Source organism: Vigna unguiculata, chromosome 5 (assembly GCF_037176805.1).
Source record: "Vigna unguiculata cultivar grain cowpea cultivar isolate G323 ecotype 2 chromosome 5, ASM3717680v1, whole genome shotgun sequence".
NCBI classification, from domain to species: Eukaryota; Viridiplantae; Streptophyta; class Magnoliopsida; order Fabales; family Fabaceae; genus Vigna; species Vigna unguiculata.
This window is the reverse complement of record NC_140796.1, coordinates 49,208,840-49,230,391: the sequence shown is the minus strand read 5'-3', so window position 1 is coordinate 49,230,391 and position 21,552 is coordinate 49,208,840. Positions and strand designations below refer to the sequence as shown.

At 32.3% G+C, this 21,552-nt stretch overlaps 1 protein-coding gene and 3 pseudogenes across 2 annotated transcripts; all 4 read right to left on the bottom strand.

The window, feature by feature from the left end:
- Positions 1–148: 148 nt before the first annotated feature.
- Positions 149–3,883, bottom strand: LOC114185814 (cellulose synthase-like protein H1). Of its 2 annotated transcripts, none has more exons than XM_028073738.2 (9): positions 3,486–3,883; positions 2,975–3,299; positions 2,660–2,785; positions 2,128–2,244; positions 1,814–2,026; positions 1,592–1,709; positions 1,329–1,516; positions 877–1,227; positions 149–782 (listed from the first exon to the last, which is right to left on the bottom strand). In XM_028073738.2, the coding sequence occupies exons 1-9, from the start codon at positions 3,743–3,745 to the stop codon at positions 240–242; spliced, it is 2,241 nt and encodes a 746-aa protein (XP_027929539.1). In that variant the 5' UTR covers positions 3,746–3,883; the 3' UTR covers positions 149–239. The 2 variants fall into 2 exon arrangements, with proteins under 2 accessions (XP_027929539.1, XP_027929540.1); XM_028073739.2 differs by having other exon boundaries at positions 1,329–1,513.
- Positions 3,884–4,605: 722 nt separating this feature from the next.
- LOC114185856 (putative cyclin-A3-1 pseudogene) lies at positions 4,606–6,246 on the bottom strand (annotated as a pseudogene).
- Positions 6,247–11,293: 5,047 nt separating this feature from the next.
- LOC114185981 (putative cyclin-A3-1 pseudogene) lies at positions 11,294–12,971 on the bottom strand (annotated as a pseudogene).
- A 5,037-nt stretch (positions 12,972–18,008) lies between these two features.
- Positions 18,009–19,712, bottom strand: LOC114185966 (putative cyclin-A3-1 pseudogene; annotated as a pseudogene).
- Between the last annotated feature and the right edge of the window lie 1,840 nt (positions 19,713–21,552).

The window sequence follows — 21,552 nt, the reverse complement described above, 5'->3', positions numbered from 1 at the left end:
CAAAAGACATGGTTATACTTAAGTTACACATTTACCACACCAGTTTGTCCTGGATTTTCACCAAGTTCACTAAACATGAGAAAGTTACAAACAACACACACCACAATAAACGAAAGAACCATAACAAAAAAACAAGAGAAAAAATCCGTAAGAAGTTAATGTGGCTTGACTATATTATTAACAAACTATGTTCATAGACAAATTCAATATGAAACAAGTTCTTTTTCCCCAAAGAGCTTTCAGATAATATTACTTCTACAAAAATGCACAAAGACTAATGCAAACACGGATGACATGAAAATGGTGGATAGGGGGATTCCGTATTTTCCTCTGCTAAACAAGCCTTTCAAATATGGCCAGTAGCACAGTACCAGGTATGTACTACAAATGAACTCCCCTACTCCGCACCCATTTCCAAAAGGATTTGGTTGCAACCTCAAAAACATTATCAACATGGCTGTCAAATGCACCAACAAAATGGTGGTGCCTACCACAAAAACTGGGGACTCGTCGAACGTGAACCTTCCAGCATCTGCATTGTTTCCATCAGCACCAGAAGCACTGTGTTCCTTCTCTGTTATTTCAAACAAAGTATCTGAAATTCTTGATAGCTTAAGCATAGCACTCAAAAATCCAATAAACCATGCACTCGTGGTTCTCATCACACACATTCTTTGATTGTTCCACCAATGTCTTATAGACAACCCAATTGTGAGGTACTCTAATAGAGTATGTATATTGTAAATCACAAAAACAGAAATTGCAATCCAAAGGACAAGTCCCTGGAACAAAACAGAATTAAGAATCATATGTATTGTCTAGCATAGCATATAATATAACCTAGCCATTAAAACTGGATTGGAATTTGAATCAAACCTGAGGAAAGATACTGGTGTTGGCAATCATGCAATATGCAATTAGAGCAACATAGGAAACTAGGAATGCAGCACGCAAACCCCAGTTGGTAAGCCAAAAATAAGACAAGCCTGCCCTGAATTGGACCTTACCAAAGAGCATGCACACAAGAGGAGAATGCTTCCCAAAAAAGACTACAGTAAGGCCTGAACCCCATCTCTTTTGTTGTATAACTGTAGAGAGTAATCCTCTTGGAGCACATCCTTTGAAGGCAATTGGATCTGGGGTGCAACACTCTGATCTCCAACCTTTTCTTTGAATATTCAACCCTGTTGGTACATCTTCTGAGATTGATCCATACAACCACCCCAACTACACTTTCCAAAATTGTCAAAGCTGAGTAACAAAACTTATCTTTTGCAAGAAATGGTTTACTATCGTCTAAAAATTATGTTTTTGTTTCTGTTTCGTACCTTTTTACCCCAGAAAGTATCACATTCATATTCACAATTAGCAACTTGGGTTGCTGCCTCAATAAAGTTGGAAGGAGTAATCTCATTAGCTGAATATGCACTCCCTCCCAAAACATGGGCTGCTGAATTGATGAACTCCTTTGAGCTTCCAAATTGTTGTATTAATATATCTTCTTCTAATTTTCCTGCTGAAGATACAAAATAATAAACACGTTCTGGGTCCACTGTTTAAGAATAAGAAATTTCGTGGATTTGGATAAGACCTTTTATCCCGGTTTCAATTTCATGAGGATAAAGACCGTAAATAGTGTTTCTTCTATGGAAGGTGTTTGTTCCTCCGTAGAAAGGTCCTTGAAGTCCAGCCATGCCCCGTATTATGTACTGCATGAGACGAAAACAAGAAAATATTAGTTCAAAAGTTCTTTCTTTCATAAATTTCACTTGTGAAGTGTAAACTTAGAACTTCATTTAAAGCTGAAAAACACCTCAAATGCAGCCACCCACTGATTTCCAAAAGGGTCATCTTTTATTCCATCATAGAACTGTTGGAAACATTGAACGAAAGCAACATCTTTCCCTTTTTGTGAATCCATAAAAATGCACAGAGCGTGTAGAACAATCTTGGGATTGTTCACAACCATGTCACAGTCTACGTTCAACATAAAGGGAGCATTGCTCATTAATCCAGACACTCTTGTCTGCACATGAGTTATTAATTCAAATTAATAACTTATGGTTGAATTAAAAAAATGAGAATCCAAATTCCAAGAACTACACACCAGTTGACAAACTAACTTACCAACACATTCATTGCTCCGGCTTTGTAATTGTGATGGTACTGTGGTCTCTTCTCTCTTGATACATAGATTAAGTGAGACAACCCATCAAAACGACCTTCCTTGTTTTCTAATATAACCTGTTCATATGTCATGTAAGTAAATGTTTTCTTGTTCTTTAGACGTGCAAGCTCAAAAACTTTGACAGGAAAAGATATTAAAAAAGATTAATGTAAAATGGAAGATTTATTTTTTCATCTTCAGATTTGACTGTATAAATTTGGCAAGAAATAAATAGAAAAGAAGTAAAATGGATAGTGTAAAGGAGAGAAAAGAAATGGCAATGTACACAGATTTATGGGTAGATAACATTTCTGACATCTTCGGACGTTAGAATTTAGAAATTAAGGTAGTCAAAATAGTTCGTGGAAATATCTCTACTAATGCTTTCGGTTTCTTACAACAATAATTATCAAGATATTATTTGATTTTAAAACATTTGTGTTTAATTTCTATGTAGTCTCAACCCATTAAGAATCATGATATTTTTGTTACCTTAACTATGCTTGGATGATTTCTTTGTTCTGTATTCGAGAAAACAGCAAATTCTCCATCAAGTTGGAGTGGAATTGTTTTATGTATCACCTCTTCAATTTTTTGGCTTAGATTGTCGTACATCTCCTGCAAAATACAAAAAAAAAATAACTCTGCAGTTTATCGTCAGAGTATTTGGAAAGTTCAAACGTATTATACATCTCCAAATTTCATCTGCACTTATGTTTGGTGCTCATCTCATTGTTATGAATGTGTTCAGGCGTTAGAGGACTAGTTTGAAATTTTAATAATGCAGGGCAAGGTTGTTGCACTCACCTTCACTCGTAACCATTCTTGTTTGAATTGAAGTGAGTGTTGATTATTGTTTATGGTAACATCAGAGAAGTATCTAAAGGGTGCTCTCACTTGTAGGCTATGCTTCTTACAGAAAGGAACCCAAAACTTAGCAAATTTGGAGGCTTCTACAAGGGCATAGAAAGTAACAGGGGAGCAGCCATCATCAGAAACATAGCAAGCTAGCTTGTTAGCAGGATAGTCAAGAGCTAGAAGAGATAAAACAGTGTTGACTGTGATGATAGGGGATTCAAGTACTGGGTCTGCTGTTGTAACAAGCAAGTCAACTGGTGGAAGCTCTTGAACCCTATTGAGATTAAAAAAACTAAATTACAAGTCCACAGATAATAATCACATGAATAGCACTAAAAACCAAGAATAAGCATTTACCAACTAGCAAATTATGGAAGTACATGAAGAAGGGAAAAAGTTCATCCGAATAGGAAACCGGATTCGAAACAGAAATCAGCAATCGCTGTATGTTATTATGTACCTTTGCAAGAGACGATCTGGGTAGGTTATGGTGACTGCAGGACTCCACTTGGCGTTGAGAATGACAATCCAAGTGAAGGTGAACCAGGATTCGCATATGAAAGCAAGTAACCATGGGAAAGTGAAGTTGTGGGATGAGAGAACTCGATTACTAAGAAGAAAGAGGAGGAGGAATAAAATTAAGGAGTCTATCACTCTTTGAAATGTTCGTTTGAGCCAAACTTTTTCATAGAGAGGGAGATCATGTTCTTGGTTGGCCATTGAGCAAACTGTAAGAAACTAGAACAATAGCACTGTTACTTATCGCCTAGAGGTTTGAGATTCCTCAGAGAATGATCTATCATCTGCAGAATGGGAAAGTTGTGTAACATGTGGTGTTGAGAGTATCTGAAATTCACTATCTAACATATAGAAAGTTTATTAGGGAAATTTGTCCTGTATAAATCATTGACTGACTATGTCATTTTCCTTTATATTATAATACTAGTTGATGTTTTTGGCTACTGTCACCAAGCACTTGTCTGTTACCTCAACTCATTACGTACAATGAAGTGTGTTGCATAGCTTCTCAATGGTTGGAAAATGGGTCATCAGGTAAGTTACTTACTATCACGTATCGAAAACTTAGAATACCCGTGACAGACAAAAAGACCTTTATTTATGAATATTTAACACTAGAATTGGTGTTGTCATAAGTCCTGTATCATCATTGTGTTAAGACAATTTATTGAACAGGTGAAAAATGGGTCATCAGGTAAGTTACTTACTATCACGTATCAAAAACTTAGAATACCCGTGACAGACAAAAACACATTTTTTTTTTTGAATATTTAACACTAGAATTGGTGTTGTCATAAGTCCTGTATCATCATTGTGTTAAGACAATTTATTTAACGGATGGGACTGAACTATTTTGCACATAATAGTATTACGACGGACATGCTACTTACATGTTCTATAAGATTTGTATAAATTATTTAAAATTGTATAAATTAATTTATAGAAATTATTTTATACTTTAAAAAGATTAATTTATATAGTATAATTTTAATCTATAGAATTTATTTTATTTTATTGTCTTTCCAAGAAATTTATTATGGAAAAGTTTGTTAATGTTGAAACATTATGTAAAAGAACAAAAGCTAACTTTTGATACTCAAATCACGGAGAGAGAATCTTTAATAGATTAGTGCACTAGGCACAAAAATAGCACAGTAAAACTCTAGTTCTTTATTGGTTGAAGCACAAAATCTCCCCCAAGTTTGCAACCATCACTTGTATCAATAATGCTGAAGACATCTCGCAAGATCCCAAAGATCTTTTACAAGGTGACTTTGTTCACATCAAATTCTAAGCAATGAATTATGTAATTTTGACCTCATCCTACACCATAATTTTCCTAGTACATGCTATTGAAAGACTATCAGAATTGTTCAGCAGTAACCATCAAAATTGCGTGTTGTGTTTCCTTCAAGCCTCAAGATGAACAATAAACTGTACAATTTATGTTAATTGAGTCCCATGCATCTTTAAAGATCTTCAAAGTAACAATTGGGTATATAAGGAAGAGAAGACAGGTTTGCAACGCATTTGAACTTCTGCTGCTTGTACTTATCTCGAACAGCTTTGAAGGATGCTGCCTTTCGTAACAAATACAAGTCATGCAATATTTTGACACATTCTTTCAATTCAGCTGGTTTGTAACCTGAGCATTCACTCAAAGAATAACTCCATGGATGTACTTCAGGCGAGGTAATAAATCTGGAAAGAAATACAGCTGATGCTGCCACAACAGAAGGCAAAAATCTCAAACAATCATAATCCAGCAAACTTAACTCAGCAAGATAGTGACTCAAAAATTCAATCTGTGAATTTGGAGTCATTTCGTGATCAGAAGCAACATCAGCAAACCTCCTGAGAAATGTGTTCACAGTAGGATTTCCCATTTCAAACTTCAGTGACTGTAATATGTCAGCTTCCATCTTAACTACCTCTTCCTTGTCATATGTGTGATCGGTAATACTGCAAAAGTCGTCCACACAGGGTGGATCGATTTCCTCGTATTTGGATGCAATGAGCATGGAGGAAACACCCAGCAACTGAAGTCTGGATTTAGTGACAGGATTAACAGACAAGAACCTATCAATGTAAGAAACAGAGAGATGAAGAGTGTCCGGGAGAAGCTTGTACTCCTCACCCACTTCTACTAACCAATCCACCAAGATTCCTCTCATGGTTGGCGTAAACAGTTTCTGAACTTTCTCAATGTAGTCAACCATTGGTCTCCTCTTTCTCTGTATCTCCATTTCATGAAGATACTCATAGAAATCGGAAACAAGAGATTCATCTCGGGAGGAAGAAGAGTGGTAGGTTGTGGGAGATGGCTTCTTCGCATTGGGATTCTTCACATCTTGCAATTTCTCTTTGGGAGGATTTTGAGCAAACGAAACCCTATGCCTTTTGGGGTGTTGTTTTTGGACCAAGACCATAGCGTTTGCCTTTCTCTTTGAGGCGGCACGAGTCTCCATCTTGTTCCTTCTGTGGTGTGAATTTGGAAGAGAGGGTGAGAACAAACAGATGGAAAAGAAGATGGATTGGAGTTTTTGGTGGAGAAGAGAGATTGTTGTCATGTTTATGTATAAGGGGTAGACAAGAGAAGGAGGGTTCGAAAATGAAAACAACATGAAAACCAGTGTGTCTGAAAATTTCGAGATTTGGCGTCACTGAAAATTTAGGGATTTCGTTTTGGTTCCAAATTCAAAGGTATAGAGTGGTTTAGGTTTGTTTAGGAATAAAAGATAATTTTCACATGCTGGGAGGGCGCGCTTCTTTTCCGCCATCAGATTGTAAGATGACGTGGAAAGTGACAAATATTTCAGCTTGTCTCCGATCAAGTAAAAGAGAAAATTATACATTAATAGAAAATATTCTAGAAAGATTAATAATATCAATACTTTTTTTTTCAAAGGCAGTGTCAACATTGTAAATAAAAAATTGAAATAATTATTTATGCTGATCTTAGGAAATTTTACAAATTTTCTATTACTATATATGAAATTTATTTTTATTTTAAATTGTTGAATTTTTGAATATTTTATTTAAAATATAATTTGAATTTGTTAAATTGATATTTTTTTATCATATATAAAAGTACATGAAATCTATCATAAAATAACATTAGGGATGTCAGGTGAAAATTTTTCTATAAATTTTGTTAAGAAAAATATATTGCATACTTTAAATTGAAAGAAGTTATTCAAATCTACTTAAAAAATAATTTTATCAATAAAGGTAAAAGATAATAATGACGATCAATCCCCAATAATATTTATATATGAATGATTAAAAATCTTAAATTATATTATTTAAAAATCAAATAATAGTTGACACCCATAAAAAGATAATTGTTTCAGTGTTGGTTGAACAACAACTTCAACAAAAAATTAATTACTGCTGTTAAAAAATAACTTCAAATAACGGAAAATAACCTTAATTAATGTAAAAGAGATCATGACTGACATAATGTTGACAAAGAAAAACTAAATAATTATTGATTAAAGAAAAATAAAATTTAACAATAATGACTAAAGATAACTACAATCGTAACGAAATTTCACTCTTGCAATAAATGTTTACGACTGTCTATAAAAAGTGTTTTTCTTTTCTGTTTTGTACCTTTTTATTTATGGGTGGCAAAAGAAATTCAATTTTCTTAATCTAATTCGATCCGATTAATATTTATTTTATTAAAAAATTAATCTATTTTATTAAACTGGATTTTAATTTTAATTACATTTTATATATTTTATGGATTAGATATCTATTTTTAAAATTTATATTTTTAAATATGAAAAATTTTAAAAATTCAATCTAAATTTTTAATTTAAATTTTAAGTTGGGATAGACTAAAGGATGAGATGGACTAGTCCAAATTTGGTCATATTTGACTGAATCGGCAAGGCCCTATAAAAAATTTGAGAGTATTCAGTTGAATTCAGTCAAGTCGGCCCTGCTCGAAATTTGGTCAGTCGACCCTGGACATACCAAATTTGGAAGTATTCGGCCGAGTTGACCCCGTCCCAAATTTGACTACATTGGACTGAGTCAGCCTCAGACGAAATTTGGTTGTATTCAGCTCAGACGATTGCGGCCAAAATTTGGTCGTATTCAGCCTAGTCTACCTTGGCCCAAATTTGGTTGTATTCGGCTAAGATGGTCTCAAACGAAATTTGACCGAATTTTGACTAGTCTGTCGCGATCGAAATTTGGCCGTATTCAACCGAGTCGATCCCGACCGAAATTTGGCTGAATTCAATTGAGTTGCCCTTGACTTAAATTCAATCGAGTTTAGTCGAGTCAGCTTTGACCAAAATTTGGCCGAGTTAGCCTTAGCCCTACTTTGGCCATATTTCGGTAGAGCCGATCGCTACCGAAATTTGGTAGTATTCAACTAAGTCGGCTTTGATTGAAATTCGACCGAATTTAGTCGATTCGAACCCATCTGAAAATTGATTGAGTTGGTTATGGACAAAATTTGGCCTATTAGGCAAAATCGACCTCGGTCGAAATTCAGCTAAATCTAGTCAAGTCGACCCCGACAAAAATTTTGTTGAGTCGGCCCTGACCCAAATTAGGTCATATTCAGCCACGTTGTCCCCAACATAAATTTAGTCGTATGCAATCAAATTTTACCGAGTCAGTCCTGACCAAAATTTCTACATACTCGGCCGAGTCGGCCCCGACCAAAATTCGTTCAAATTTGGCTGAGTCGACTCCAACCAAAATTCAGTCGAATTCGATCAAGTCGGCCTCAACCAAATTCGGCCGACCCCGACCAAAATTCGGCCAAGTCGACCACAACTGAAAGTTAGCTGAGTTTGCCACAACCAAAAGTTAGTCAAGTCCGTTCTATGCTGAAATTCGACCGAGTTGGCCCTGACAAAAAATCTGACAAATTCGACAGTGTCGATCCTAGGGACACACATTTTAAAAAAATTAATTTAAATTTCTTTTATAAAAAATGGATTTTGGATTTTGAACTTAATCCAAATATTGGATCTAGATTTAAATCTTGATCCAAATATTTGAATATCAAATTTAAAAAAATTGAATATAGTTTTGCTGAAAAAATATATTTAAATAAAAAATTTAATTTAATTATTTAAATCTAAAATAAATATAGATTCAATCCGAGTCATGATCTTCTATATCCCATAAAGTTCCGCATTCATAGTCACAGTTAGCAACTTGGGTGGCTAATGAATAAAGTTGGAAGGCGTAATCTGATTAGCTGAATATGCAATCTCTCCTTTGAACTACCAAATTGTTGTACTAATATATTTTCTTCTATTTTTCTTGCTGAAGATACAAAATAGTAAACACGTGTTAGGTCAACAATTTAAGAATCAACAACCAATCTATCCTTGTATTCAACCCCTCCATAAATTATTGCTGCATATTTTTTTGATGATTTATGTTAATTTTTTAAAATTGAAACCAAATTTCTTATGTATTATTAATATTTATTGCATTATTGTGTGTTCATGAACTAAGTGTATTAATTAATTTTGAATTCATACAAAATTTTGCAAAATAAAAGCTTTCAGTACAGTATAAACTCTGACATAATATTGAATTAAGAAATTTTATAGCAAAGCGAAAAAATGGTGATATTAGAACACGATATTAGATCGATTGAAACAGAACAGATTTATTTTAAAATGTGGTGACAATTTTGTAAATACTGAAAAATACTTTAAATTGATAATAAAAAGAACCGATCTAATATAGATCGGTTATAGAAAGAACCGATCTAATATGTACATATTAGATCGGTTAAAAAAAAACAACCGATCTAATATATTTTTTACATTACAAATTACAAAAATCTTTTTCACTTTTTGAACTTCATCCTCTTTCTCGCACCCCAGTCTTCTCTCTCGCACCTCCATTGTTTTTTCTTCTCTTCTAGGCGTCATTGACCACCGTTTCGTACCACTACCGCACCGCTCTTCACCAAGTTTCTTCTTCTCTTCCATGCCACTCTTCAACAACCAATGCAACAAGTTAGTGTGTTTTCCCTCATTTTGTCATGCTTAGGATTTTTGTTTGTGGAGAAAGCTCTTTTTGCTGTTGTCTTTCTTGGTGCTTGGTGTTTTCCCCACCTTCTTTGCAAATGAAGCAAATTTGTGACATCATTGCTTTACCAAATGTGTGCTGTTGGTTCCCATGGTATTTTGTGAAATTTCTTAGTGAAGTTTGTAGTTGGGGTGCAAAGTTCTCCATGATGGTTAGTTGGTGGTTGGTTGGTATTGGTTCGTGGTAGTTTGTTGATGGTCTTTAATAAGTCATTGTTCTCTCCTTTGTTCTTTCGTATGGTCACTTTCGAAAATGGTTTTTTCTTTTCACTAAGATATATATTAAATCAATTACAGAACTTATGTAATATGTCCTCTAAAAGTGATTTAATATACCTATTTTGTACCAGTGTCAGTTAAATATAAACTCTGACATATAATATTGAATTAAGAAATTTTATGCATTTGGATAAGAAAAGGATCTTTTATCCAATTTAAATCGACGAGAATAAAGATCGTAAATAGTGTTTCTTCCATGGAAGGCGTTTGCTCCTCCATAGAAAGGTCCTTGAAGTCCAGCCATGCCTCGTATTATACACTGCATGAGACAAAAACAAGAAAATGTTACAAAGTTGATTGGTTCATAAATTTCACCAGTTAAGAAGAGTAAATTTAGAAATTCATTCAAAGCTGAAAAACACCTCAAATGCAACCAACTGATTTCCAAAAGGGTCATCTTTTATACAGAGAGATCATGTCCTTGCTTGACCATTGAGCAAACTTTAATAGATATTCAAATCATGGAGTGAGAATCTTTAATAGATTTACTGCAGTAGGCACAACAAAATAGCATTTAACTTTCTTTTTGTCACTATTATAGTTAAGAAATTGTTTTCTGACGGTGCACGAATAATTATGATTCAATAGACTCTTTTCTTTAATTCATATTTTTATTTTCCGTTTTAATAGGTTGTCTTATTATCACTTAATTATTTTAAACTTCTCAATCAACTTGTAAAAATACATTAATTTAATTGCTTCTGTAAAATTGATGAAACGAATACGTTATTATTGTGCTCCTAATATCTCAATGACAAGCTTGTTTCCAGGAGATTCTGATAAAATTAAAGTATTATTTATATCCTTATTTTGGTAATATTTTAGCAAGAGTTAGATTATTATTTAAAAGTGAAAAATTTAAGTGTAGAGTTTTGGAGACTTTGTAGATTCACCATATATTTTATTTATCATTTGTATTTTTAGTTTATTTATAAAAATGTTAATAAGATATTATTTATATGATTGATATAATATAACGTAATATATGTTTTCCGCATAAAGTTTTTTATATTTGTAATATTTGAGTGACAAGTTTAATGTTAGAACTTTTTTTTCATATTTATTAAAAAGAATTATGTATCATTATTTTTAAATTTGTTTCTTTCTTTTTATTTCTACACTAAACTAATAGAAGCAAGTAGAGATTAACGTTTTTTCATAAATATGTGAAAATAAGTTTTTTGTAAATTTTGTAATATATATTATTGCGATTTTTTTATGAAATAAATCTATTTATAAACCATAAAAACTATAACTTATAACCATCATTTTTATGGAGAACCACCTTTACACTTTGCATTTTATATAAAATCGCAGTTCTTTAGGGTTAAAATAAATGTTAATGGTAACAAAAAAGAATGATGAAAATAAAGATTAATAAATATCCCTACAGAATAGGACATTTTCAATTCTGAACAAAAATTGTAATGTTTAATTCCCTACTTCCTCTGCATCTAAAATTCCTTCCCGCCATGACCACAGCTTGACAAATGATGAAAAAAAATTCAAATTTATTGATGACAACATCCTTAGATCCCAAGATCAACAATCCTGGTTTGCTGTCCAGAAATAAAGTAAAAGTCCCATTCTTTATTGGTTGAAGCACAAAGTCTCCCAAGATTGCAACCATCACTTGGATCAATGATGCCAAAGACGATTTTTCACATGGTGACTTTGTTCCTATAAAATTCTAAGCAATGAATTATACAATTTTGACCTTATCCTACACCATAATTTTCCTAGTACATGCTATTGAAAGACTATCACAATTGTTCAGCAGTAACCATCAAAATTGCGTGCTGTGTTTCCTTCAAGCCTCAAGATGAACAATAAGCTGTACAATCTAAGATGTTAATTGAATCCTATGCACCTTTAGAGATCTTCAAAGTAACAATTGGGTATATAAGGAGGAGAAGACAGGTTTGCAACGCATTTGAACTTTTGCTGCTTGTACTTATCCCGGACAGCTTCGAACGATGTTGCCTTTCGTAACAAATACAGGTCATGCAAGATTTCGACACATTCTTTCAATTCAGCTGGTTTGTAACCTGAGCATTCACTCAAAGAATAATTCCATGGATGTACCTCAGGCGAGATGATAAATCTGGAAAGAAATACAGCTGATGCTGCCACAACAGAAGGCAAAAATCTTAAACAATCATAATCCAGCAAACTTAACTCAGCAAGATACTGACTCAAAAATTCAATCTGTGAATTTGGAGTCATCTCGCGATCAGAAGCAACATCAACAAACCTCCTGAGAAAGGTGTTCACAGTAGGATTTCCCATTTCAAACTTTAGTGAGTGTAGTATATCAGCTTCCATCTTAACTACCTCTGCCTTGTCATATGTGTGATCAGTGATACTGCAAAAGTCGTCCACACAGGGTGGATCGATTTCCTCGTATTTGGATGCAATGAGCATGGAGGAAACACCCAGCAACTGAAGTCTGGATTTAGTGACAGGATTAACAGACAAGAACCTATCAATGTAAGAAACAGAGAGATGAAGAGTGTCCGGGAGAAGCTTGTACTCCTCACCCACTTCTACTAACCAATCCACCAAGATTCCTCTCATGGTTGGCGTAAACAGTTTCTGAACTTTCTCAATGTAGTCAACCATTGGTCTCCTCTTTTCCTGCATCTCCATTTCATGAAGATAATCGAAGACATCGGAGACAAGAGATTCACCTATATGGGGGGAAGAAGAGTGGGTGGTTGTGGGAGATGGCTTCTTGGCATCTTGCAGTTTCTCTTTGGGAGAATTTGGAGCGAAGGAAACCCTATGCCTTTTGGGATGTTGTTTTTGGACCAAGACCATACTGTTTGCCTTTCTCTTTGAAGCGGCACGAGTCTCCATCTTCTTCCTTCTGTGGTGTGAATCTGAGAGAGGGGGAGAGAACAGACAGATGGAAGAAGATGAGATTGGAGTTTTGGGTGGAGAATAGAGATTGTTGTCATGTTTATGTATAACTGGTAGACAAGAGAAGGAGGGTTCGAAAATGAAAACAACATGAAAACCAGTGTGTCTGAAAATTTCAGAGATTTGGCGTCACTGAAAATTTAGGGATTTTGTTTTGGTTCCAAATTCAAAGGTATAGTGTGGTTTAGGTTTGTTTTAGAATAGAAGAGAATTTTCAAATGGCGGGAGGGCGCCCTTCTTTTCCGCCTCCCATGGTAAAATGAAGTTGAAAGTGACAAATATTTTAAATATTTTATACTGCTAATATATAAATTTTTTGTCCAATAGATTAAACTTTAAGAGAAAATTATACATTAATAGAAAATATTCTAGGAATTACATAATATCAATACTTTTTACTATTAGTAACATTGAAAATTTGCAGTGTCAACATTGTAAATCAAAAATTGAAATAATTACTTCAATATCTTGTGCTGATCTTAGGAATTTTTATAAATTTTCTATTCAACTATATATAAATTTTTTTTTAAATTATTGAATTTTTTGAATTTTTTTTAAAGTATAATTTAAATTTGTTAAATTTGTATTTTTTTATCATATATAAAAGTACAGGAAGTCTATCATAAAATAACATTAGGGATGTCTAGTCAAAAAATTTCTATAAATTTTATTGTGAAAAATATATTAAACTGAAAGAAGTTACTCAAATCTACTAAAAATTAATTTTATCAATAAAAAGATAATAATGACAGTCAATCCGCATTAATATTTGTAGATGAATGATTAAAAATCTTAAATTACATTATTTAAAAATCAAATAATAGTTGACACTAATAAAAAAATAATTGTTTCGGTGTTGGTTGAACAATAAATAACCAGGCCCGGCTCAAGGGTAACTTGTTTTAGGCTTTGAATAAAATAAGGTCTCAAAAATGAACTTTTTACTATTAATATTACTAATATTTACAAGTATTAAATTAATTATAAAATTATATTTAAGAAAAAAAGATTTCTAATTTTTTTTAATACTAATATATCTTTATTAAATTAATTATAATTTTATGTTTGAAAATAAAATATAATTAAATTATTATTATCTGATAATTTTTATTGGCATTAAAAATGATAATTAATGAGTTGAAACTTGTTTTAGTAAATTATAATTTTGTTTACGAAGCGATATCTTTATTCTCTGTGTATTATATTTTCTTTTTCTTCTTTTATCTCTCTGACTTCTCTTATTTGTTTTTACTTTTTTTTCTATTAAGAGTCATTTTTTAGGGTTTTAGTATATTACATTCTTTGAATCTCCTCATCTTGAATATCATGTTGTCTGTGTGTACCAATATTTCCATCCTCATTTTTGGTTAATATGTTTTTTCTTTATATTTGTGTTGCAGTTTTTTTTATTTGTATTAGAATTAGAAATGCATTTCTTCTACCCAATTTTGTTTTTCGGTACTTTTCGATTTATGAGTTTTAAGAGTTTTTTTTTTTTGTATATCTTGCCCACTTGTTATCGAAAAACAAAAAAAAATTGAATTATTTTTATTAATGATTAATCTTAAAATAAACTTTGGAGGTTTGTGAAATAGTTGAGAGGGAGTGAGAGGTTTGAGACTTTAAGATACTGCAAGTCTACTATCAGTTTTACTTCCTTGACAACCAAAATCAGGTTTTATTATTCTAAATCAATCATTTTATATACATATCTTTAGTAGTATTTTATATATTATTATTTCATATAAAAATATATAGATATATCAACTAAAAAATTTGAATCAGGCTATTCAAAGATCCAAAAAAGGATAAGAATTTAGGCATTAATTGCATAACAAAAAGGAACTATGAATAACTTTATAAAAATAGATAAGAAAAAATGAATTAGAAAATACATGTGAGTGTTATTTGAATGAACAAGATAATAACAATATAGATATAGGTGAAAACAACAATAGAGAAAGAGAAGTAATTAGTGATTAGGATAATGTTAACAAGTTCAATATCAGTTGCTTCAGCCGGAAGGAGTTTCTCAAAGTTAAAGATAATAAAAATTTATTTAAGATAAACCATGTCCCAAGAAATATTAAAAAAATTAATCCTATTATCCTTTAAAAAAAATTAAAATAAAATTAATTATGACAATTTAATAAATAATTTTGCAAAAAAAAAAATAAAATAAAAGATCTCATTTTGTAAGTTTGCTTTAGACCTCCAAAACTCTTGAGTCCTCCCTGACAATAACTTCGACAAAAAATTAATAACTGCCGTTAAAAAAACTAAAAAATAACTACAATCGACATTGACTTAAAATAAATCTTAGCACTATTAATATATATATATATATATATATATATATATAGTTAAATATGTTTTTGGTTCCTTAACTTTCAGTAAATCTTGAAATTAGTCTATTTCGAAATTTTTGACCAATTTAGTCATTCATATTTCGAAATACGTGAATTTTTAGTCATTTTAATCAAATTTTGTTATGTTTATTTGACATTTCAAACGTGTTTCATAATAGTATTTAACTTAACATTATAACAAAAATGTGTCAAATAATATAAACAACTCAAATACAATCCTGAAATGCGTACGAAACATAAAATAAACCTAACAAAATTTGATTAAAAGTACTAAATCTATGTATTTTGTAAAATGAAAGATTAAATTGATTAAAAGTTTCAAAATACACTGATTCCAAAATTCACTTAAAGTTAATGGATATATATATATATATATAATCAACTTTATACATTCGGCCATTGATCCCTACAATACAACCACCCCAACTAGTTTCCAAAATTGTCAAACCTAATTAACAAAACTTCACTCTCGTAAGAAATGGTTTACTATAGTCTATAAAAAGTATATTTTTGTTTCTGTTTTGTACCTTTTTATTACGGGTGGACAAAAAATTTAATTATTTTATCTGATTCGATCCAATTAAGATTTATTTCAATAAAAATTCAATCAATTTGAAATTTATTTTATTGGATCTGGATTTCAATCTGATATACTTTTATATATTTTGTGAATTAGATATTCATTCTCTAAATCTATATTTTCAAATATGGAAAATCCAAAAAATTCAATTTAAACTTTTAGTTGGGTTAAGCTAGATGTCAAGATGGACTAGTCCAAATTTTATTGAGCCAGTGTGACCTTATACAAAATTTGACGGTATTCAACCGAATACAGTTAAGTTGGCCCTGATCGAAATTTTGTCCACTCGGCCCTGGACCAAATTTGCCGCATTGGGCTAAGTCAGCCTCAGACGAAATTTTGCCGTATTAAGGTGAGACGACCACGACCAAAATTTGGTCGTATTCAGCCTAGCCGGCTCTGGTCAAAATTTGGTCGAATTCAGTTTAGTCAGCCCTGGTCGAAATTAGATCGAATCAGCCTTGGCCCAGATTTGGTCGTATTTGGCTGAGACAACCCCAGACAAAATTTGGCCATATTCGGAATAGTCGGTCGTTATCGAAATTTGGCTGTATTCGGACTAGTTGGTCGCGATCGAAATTTAGCCATATTCAACCGAGTTGGCCCCGACCAAAATTCGGCCAAATTCAATCGAGTTGGCCTTGAACGAAATTCAGGCGAGTCAATCTCGACCGAAATTTCGTCGAGTTTGCCTTAGTCCAACTTTGGTCATATTTAGCCGAGTCGATCTCAGACTAAATTTTGTCATTTTGGTGGAGCCAACCGCAACCAAAATTTGGTAGTATTCAATCGAGTCATCTTTGACCAAAAGTTTGCAGAATTTAGTCGATTCAACACCGTCCGAAATTTGGCTGAGCAGGTCCTTACCCAAATGTGGCCATATTAGGCAAAATCAACGTCGACCGAAATTTGACCGAATCTAGTCAAGTCGATCCTAACAGACATTTTGTTGTGTCGACCCTAACCCAAATTTGGTCATATTCGGCCATGTTGTTCCAGCCGAAATTTTTTCATATGCTGCTAAATTTTACCGAGTCGGTCGTAACCGAAATTTGTACATACTTGACCGAGTCGGCCCTGACCAAAATTCGTTTGAATTTGCCCGAGTCGACCCCAACCAAAATTCGGTTGAAGTCGGCCTCAACCAAAATTCGGTCGGTCCCGATCAAAATTTGGCTAAGTCTGGCACAACCAAAAGTTAGTTGAGTTTGTTCCATGCTGAAATTCGATCGAGTTAGCCCCGACAAAAAATCTCTCAAATTTGATGGTGTCGAACCTAAGGACACAAGTCTTAGAAAATTCAATTTAAATTTCTGTTATAAAAAATGGATTTTGGATTTTGAACTTGATCCAAATATTGGATTTGGATTTAAATCATGATTCAAATATTTGAATCTGAATTTCAAAAAATCAAAAAAAAAAAAAAAATCACAAAATGACACGTGATAATTACTGTTCACTATCCGTTAACTATTTTAACAGTGTTAGCGAAAAGGACAAATTAAATAAAATTGACGAATATTAAAACTAAATTAAAAAAATTAAAAATATAACCAAATTAAAAAAACCTAACGAAAACTAGAAAGCAAATATCCTTATTTTTTATAATATTTTGGCAAGAGTTAGATTATTATTTGAAAGTGAAAAATTTAATTGTAGAGTTTTGGAGACTTTGTAGATTCACCATATATTTTATTTATTATTAGTATTTTTAGTTTATTTATAAAAATGTTAATAAGATATTATTTAAGTGATTGATATAATATAATGTAATATAAGTTTTCCGCATGAAGTTTTTATATTTGTAATATTTGAGTGACAAGTTTATACGTTATATTTTTTTTTTCATATTTATTAAAAAAAATTATGTATCATTATTTTCAAATTTGTTTCTTCCTTTTTATTTCTACACTAAACTAATAGAAGCAAGTAGAGATTAACGTTTTTTCGTAAATATATGAAAATAAGTTTTTTGTAAATTTTGTAATATATATTCTTGCGATTTTTTTTTATGAAATAAATCTATTTATGAACCATAAAAACTATAACTTATAACCATAATTTTTATCAAGAACCACCTTTACACTTTGCATTTTATATAAAATCGCAGTTCTTTAGGTTTAAAATAAATGTTAATGGTAACAAAAGAGAATGATGAAAACAAAGATAAATAAATATTCCTACAGAATAGGACATTTTCAATTCTGAACAAAAACTGTAATGTTTAATTCCCTACTTTCTCTGCATCTAAAGTTCCTTCCCGCCATGACCACAGCTTGACAAATGATAAAAAAAATTAAAATTTATTGATGACAACATCCTTAGATCCCAAGATCAACACCCCTGGTTTGCTGTCTAAAAACAAAGTAAAAGCCCCATTCTTTATTGGTTGAAGCACAAAGTCTCCCAAGATTGCAACCATCACTTGGATCAATGATGCCAAAGACGATTTTTCACAAGGTAACTTTGTTCGTATAAATTTCTAAGCAATGAATTATACAATTTTGACCTCATCCTACACCATAATTTTCCTAGTACATGCTATTGAAAGACTATCACAATTGTTCAGCAGTAACCATCAAAATTGCGTGCTGTGTTTCCTTCAAAGCCTCAATGATGACAAGAAACTGTACAATCTAATAAGTTAATTGAGTTCTATGCATCTTTAGAAGTCTTCAAAGTAAGAATTTGGTACATAAGGAGGGGAAGACAGGTTTGCAACGCATTTGAACTTTTGCTGCTTGTACTTATCCCGGACAGCTTCGAAGGATGCTGCTTTTCGTAACAAGTACAGGTCATGCAAGGTTTTGACACATTCTTTCAATTCAGCTGGTTTGTAACCTGAGCATTCACTCAAAGAATGACTCCATGGATGTACTTCAGGCGAGATAATAAATCTGGAAAGAAATACAGCTGATGCTGCCACAACAGAAGGCAAAAATCTTAAACAATCATAATCCAGCAAACTTAACTCAGCAAGATACTGACTCAAAAATTCAATCTGTGAATTTGGAGTCATCTCATGATCAGAAGCAACATCAACAAACCGCCTGAGAAAGGTGTTCACAGTAGGATTTCCCATTTCAAACTTGAGTGACTGTAATATGTCAGCTTCCATCTTAACTACCTCTTCCTTGTCATATGTGTGATCGGTGATACTGCAAAAGTCGTCCACACAGGGTGGATCGATTTCCTCGTACTTGGATGCAATGAGCATGGAGGAAACACCCAGCAACTGAAGTCTGGATTTAGTGACAGGATTAACAGACAAAAACCTATCAATGTATGAAACAGAGAGATGAAGAGTGTCCGGGAGAAGCTTGTACTCCTCACCCACTTCTACTAACCAATCCACCAAGATTCCTCTCATGGTTGGCGTAAACAGTTTCTGAACTTTCTCAATGTAGTCAACAATTGGTCTTCTCTTTTTCTGCATCTCCATCTCATGAAGATACTCGTAGACATCGGAAACAAGAGATTCACCTATATGGGGGGAAGAAGAGTGGGTGGTTGTGGGAGATGGCTTCTTGGCATCTTGCAATTTCTCTTTGGGAGGATTTTGAGCGAAGGAAACCCTATGCCTTTTGGGGTGTTGTTTTTGGACCAAGACTATACTGTTTGCCTTTCTCTTTGAAGCGGCACGAGTCTCCATCTTGTTCCTTCTGAGGCGTGAATTTGGAAGAGAGGGAGAGAACAGACAGATGGAAGAAGATGAGATTGGAGTTTTGGGTGAAGAAGAAAGATTGTTGACATGTTTATGTATAATGGGTAGACAATGCAAGGAAGGTTCGAAAATGAAATCGAAAATGAATCGGTGTGTCTGAAAATTTCGAGTTTTGGCGTCACTGAAAATTTCATTTTGGTTCGAAATTCAAAGGTACGATGGTTTAGGGTTTCTTTAGGAATATAAGAGAATTTTTCACATGGCGGCGCCCTCTTCTTCTCCGCCTTTTGCCTTTAAATGTGGAAAGTGATAAATATTTTATACTTTAGGAGAAAATTATACATTAATAGGAAATATTTTACAAAGGTTATATAATATCAAAATTTTTTATTCAAAGACCTGTTTGTAAGATTGGAATTTTTAGTGAAAAAATTATAAATAAAAAATTGAAATAATTACTTCAATATCTTTTATCGATCTTAGGAAGTTTTACAAATTTTCTATGCAATTATATGTGAAATTTATTTTTATTTTAAATTATTGAGTTTTTTAATATTTTATTTAAAATATAATTTAATTTGTGTTAAGTTATAAACTTTTTATCATATAACCTTAGGGATGTCTAGTGAAAAAATGTCTATAAATTTTGTTAAAAAAATATATTGCATACTTTAAATCGAAAGATGTTATATACTAAAAAATAACTTTATCAATAGTGGTGAAAGATAATCATGACAGTCAATCCTCCTTTATATAAAATTAATGAATAATGAAAAATGTTAAATTATATTATCTAAAAATCAAATAATAGTTTGACTGTAAAAATAACTTCGACAAAAATTTAATTACTGTTGTTGAAAAATAACTGAAAATAATCTTAATTAGTGTAAAGAAAATCATGACTGACATAATGTTGACCAAAAGACCTAAATAATTAATGATTAAAGAAAATCTTAGCATTATATATATCAACTTGATGATACTTAAATCTGAATTAAGTAATTAAGTTGACGACATGTCGTTATATGGATGACGGAGATAAACATTGTACAAGGGAATAAAGGTTTCTGGTTGTCATTAAGCAATCAACACCAAATGACTTTTGTACCAAATAATAAGTCAAAGTACAAGATTCGCCATCAAATAATGCACACTTAGTAGAAAGTAGACAACCTTTGATAGACTTATTCAGTGATGCCAAGACAAAGTTCTAGTTGTCATCAACTGGTAATATTACTTGTACAAAAATGCACAAAGATAAATGATGACATGAAAATGGTGATAAGGGAATCCCGTATTTTCCTCTGCTAAACAACCCTTTCAAATATATGTCCAGTAGCACACTATCATATATGCAGTACAAATGAATTCCCCTACGAAATATGATAGTTTAACAAAACAAAAAAATTGACAAATTTTGACAAACGTATTAATATGGTAAAAAAAAAAAAATATTTTATTTTTTTATTTTGATTAAAAAATAAAAAAATTATTTATTTAATTCTGTTTGTGAAAATTTTGTAAACTTTATCAAAAAATTATTTTCCATTTAAAAATAAGAAATTGTGTGAATTTGGATAAGACCTTTTATCCCAGTTTCGATTTCAGGAGGATAAAGACCGTAAACAGTGTTTCTTCTAAATGAACGGTTTGTTCCTCCATAGAAAGTCCTTGAAGTCCAGTTATGCCCCGAATCAGTTCCTTCATAGAAAGTCCTTGAAGTCCAGTCATGCCCCGAATCATGTACGGCGTAAGACAAAAACAAAAAAATGTTAGATTACAAAGTTCCTTAGTTCATAAATTTCACAAGTGAAGAGTAAACTTAGAAGTTCATTTAAAGCTGAAAAGCACCTGGAATGCAACCACCCACTGATTTCCAAAAGGGTCATCTTTTATTCCATCGTAGAATTGTTGGAAACATTGAACGAAAGCAACCCCTTCTTGTGAATCCATCAAAATGCTCAGAGCATGTAGAACAAATTTAGGATTGTTCACGACATGTCACAGTCTAGTTCAACATAAAGAGCATTGCTCATCGATCCAGACACTCTTGCCTGCACATATAAGTTATTAATTCAAATTAATAACTTATGGTTGAATTAAAAAAAATGAGAATC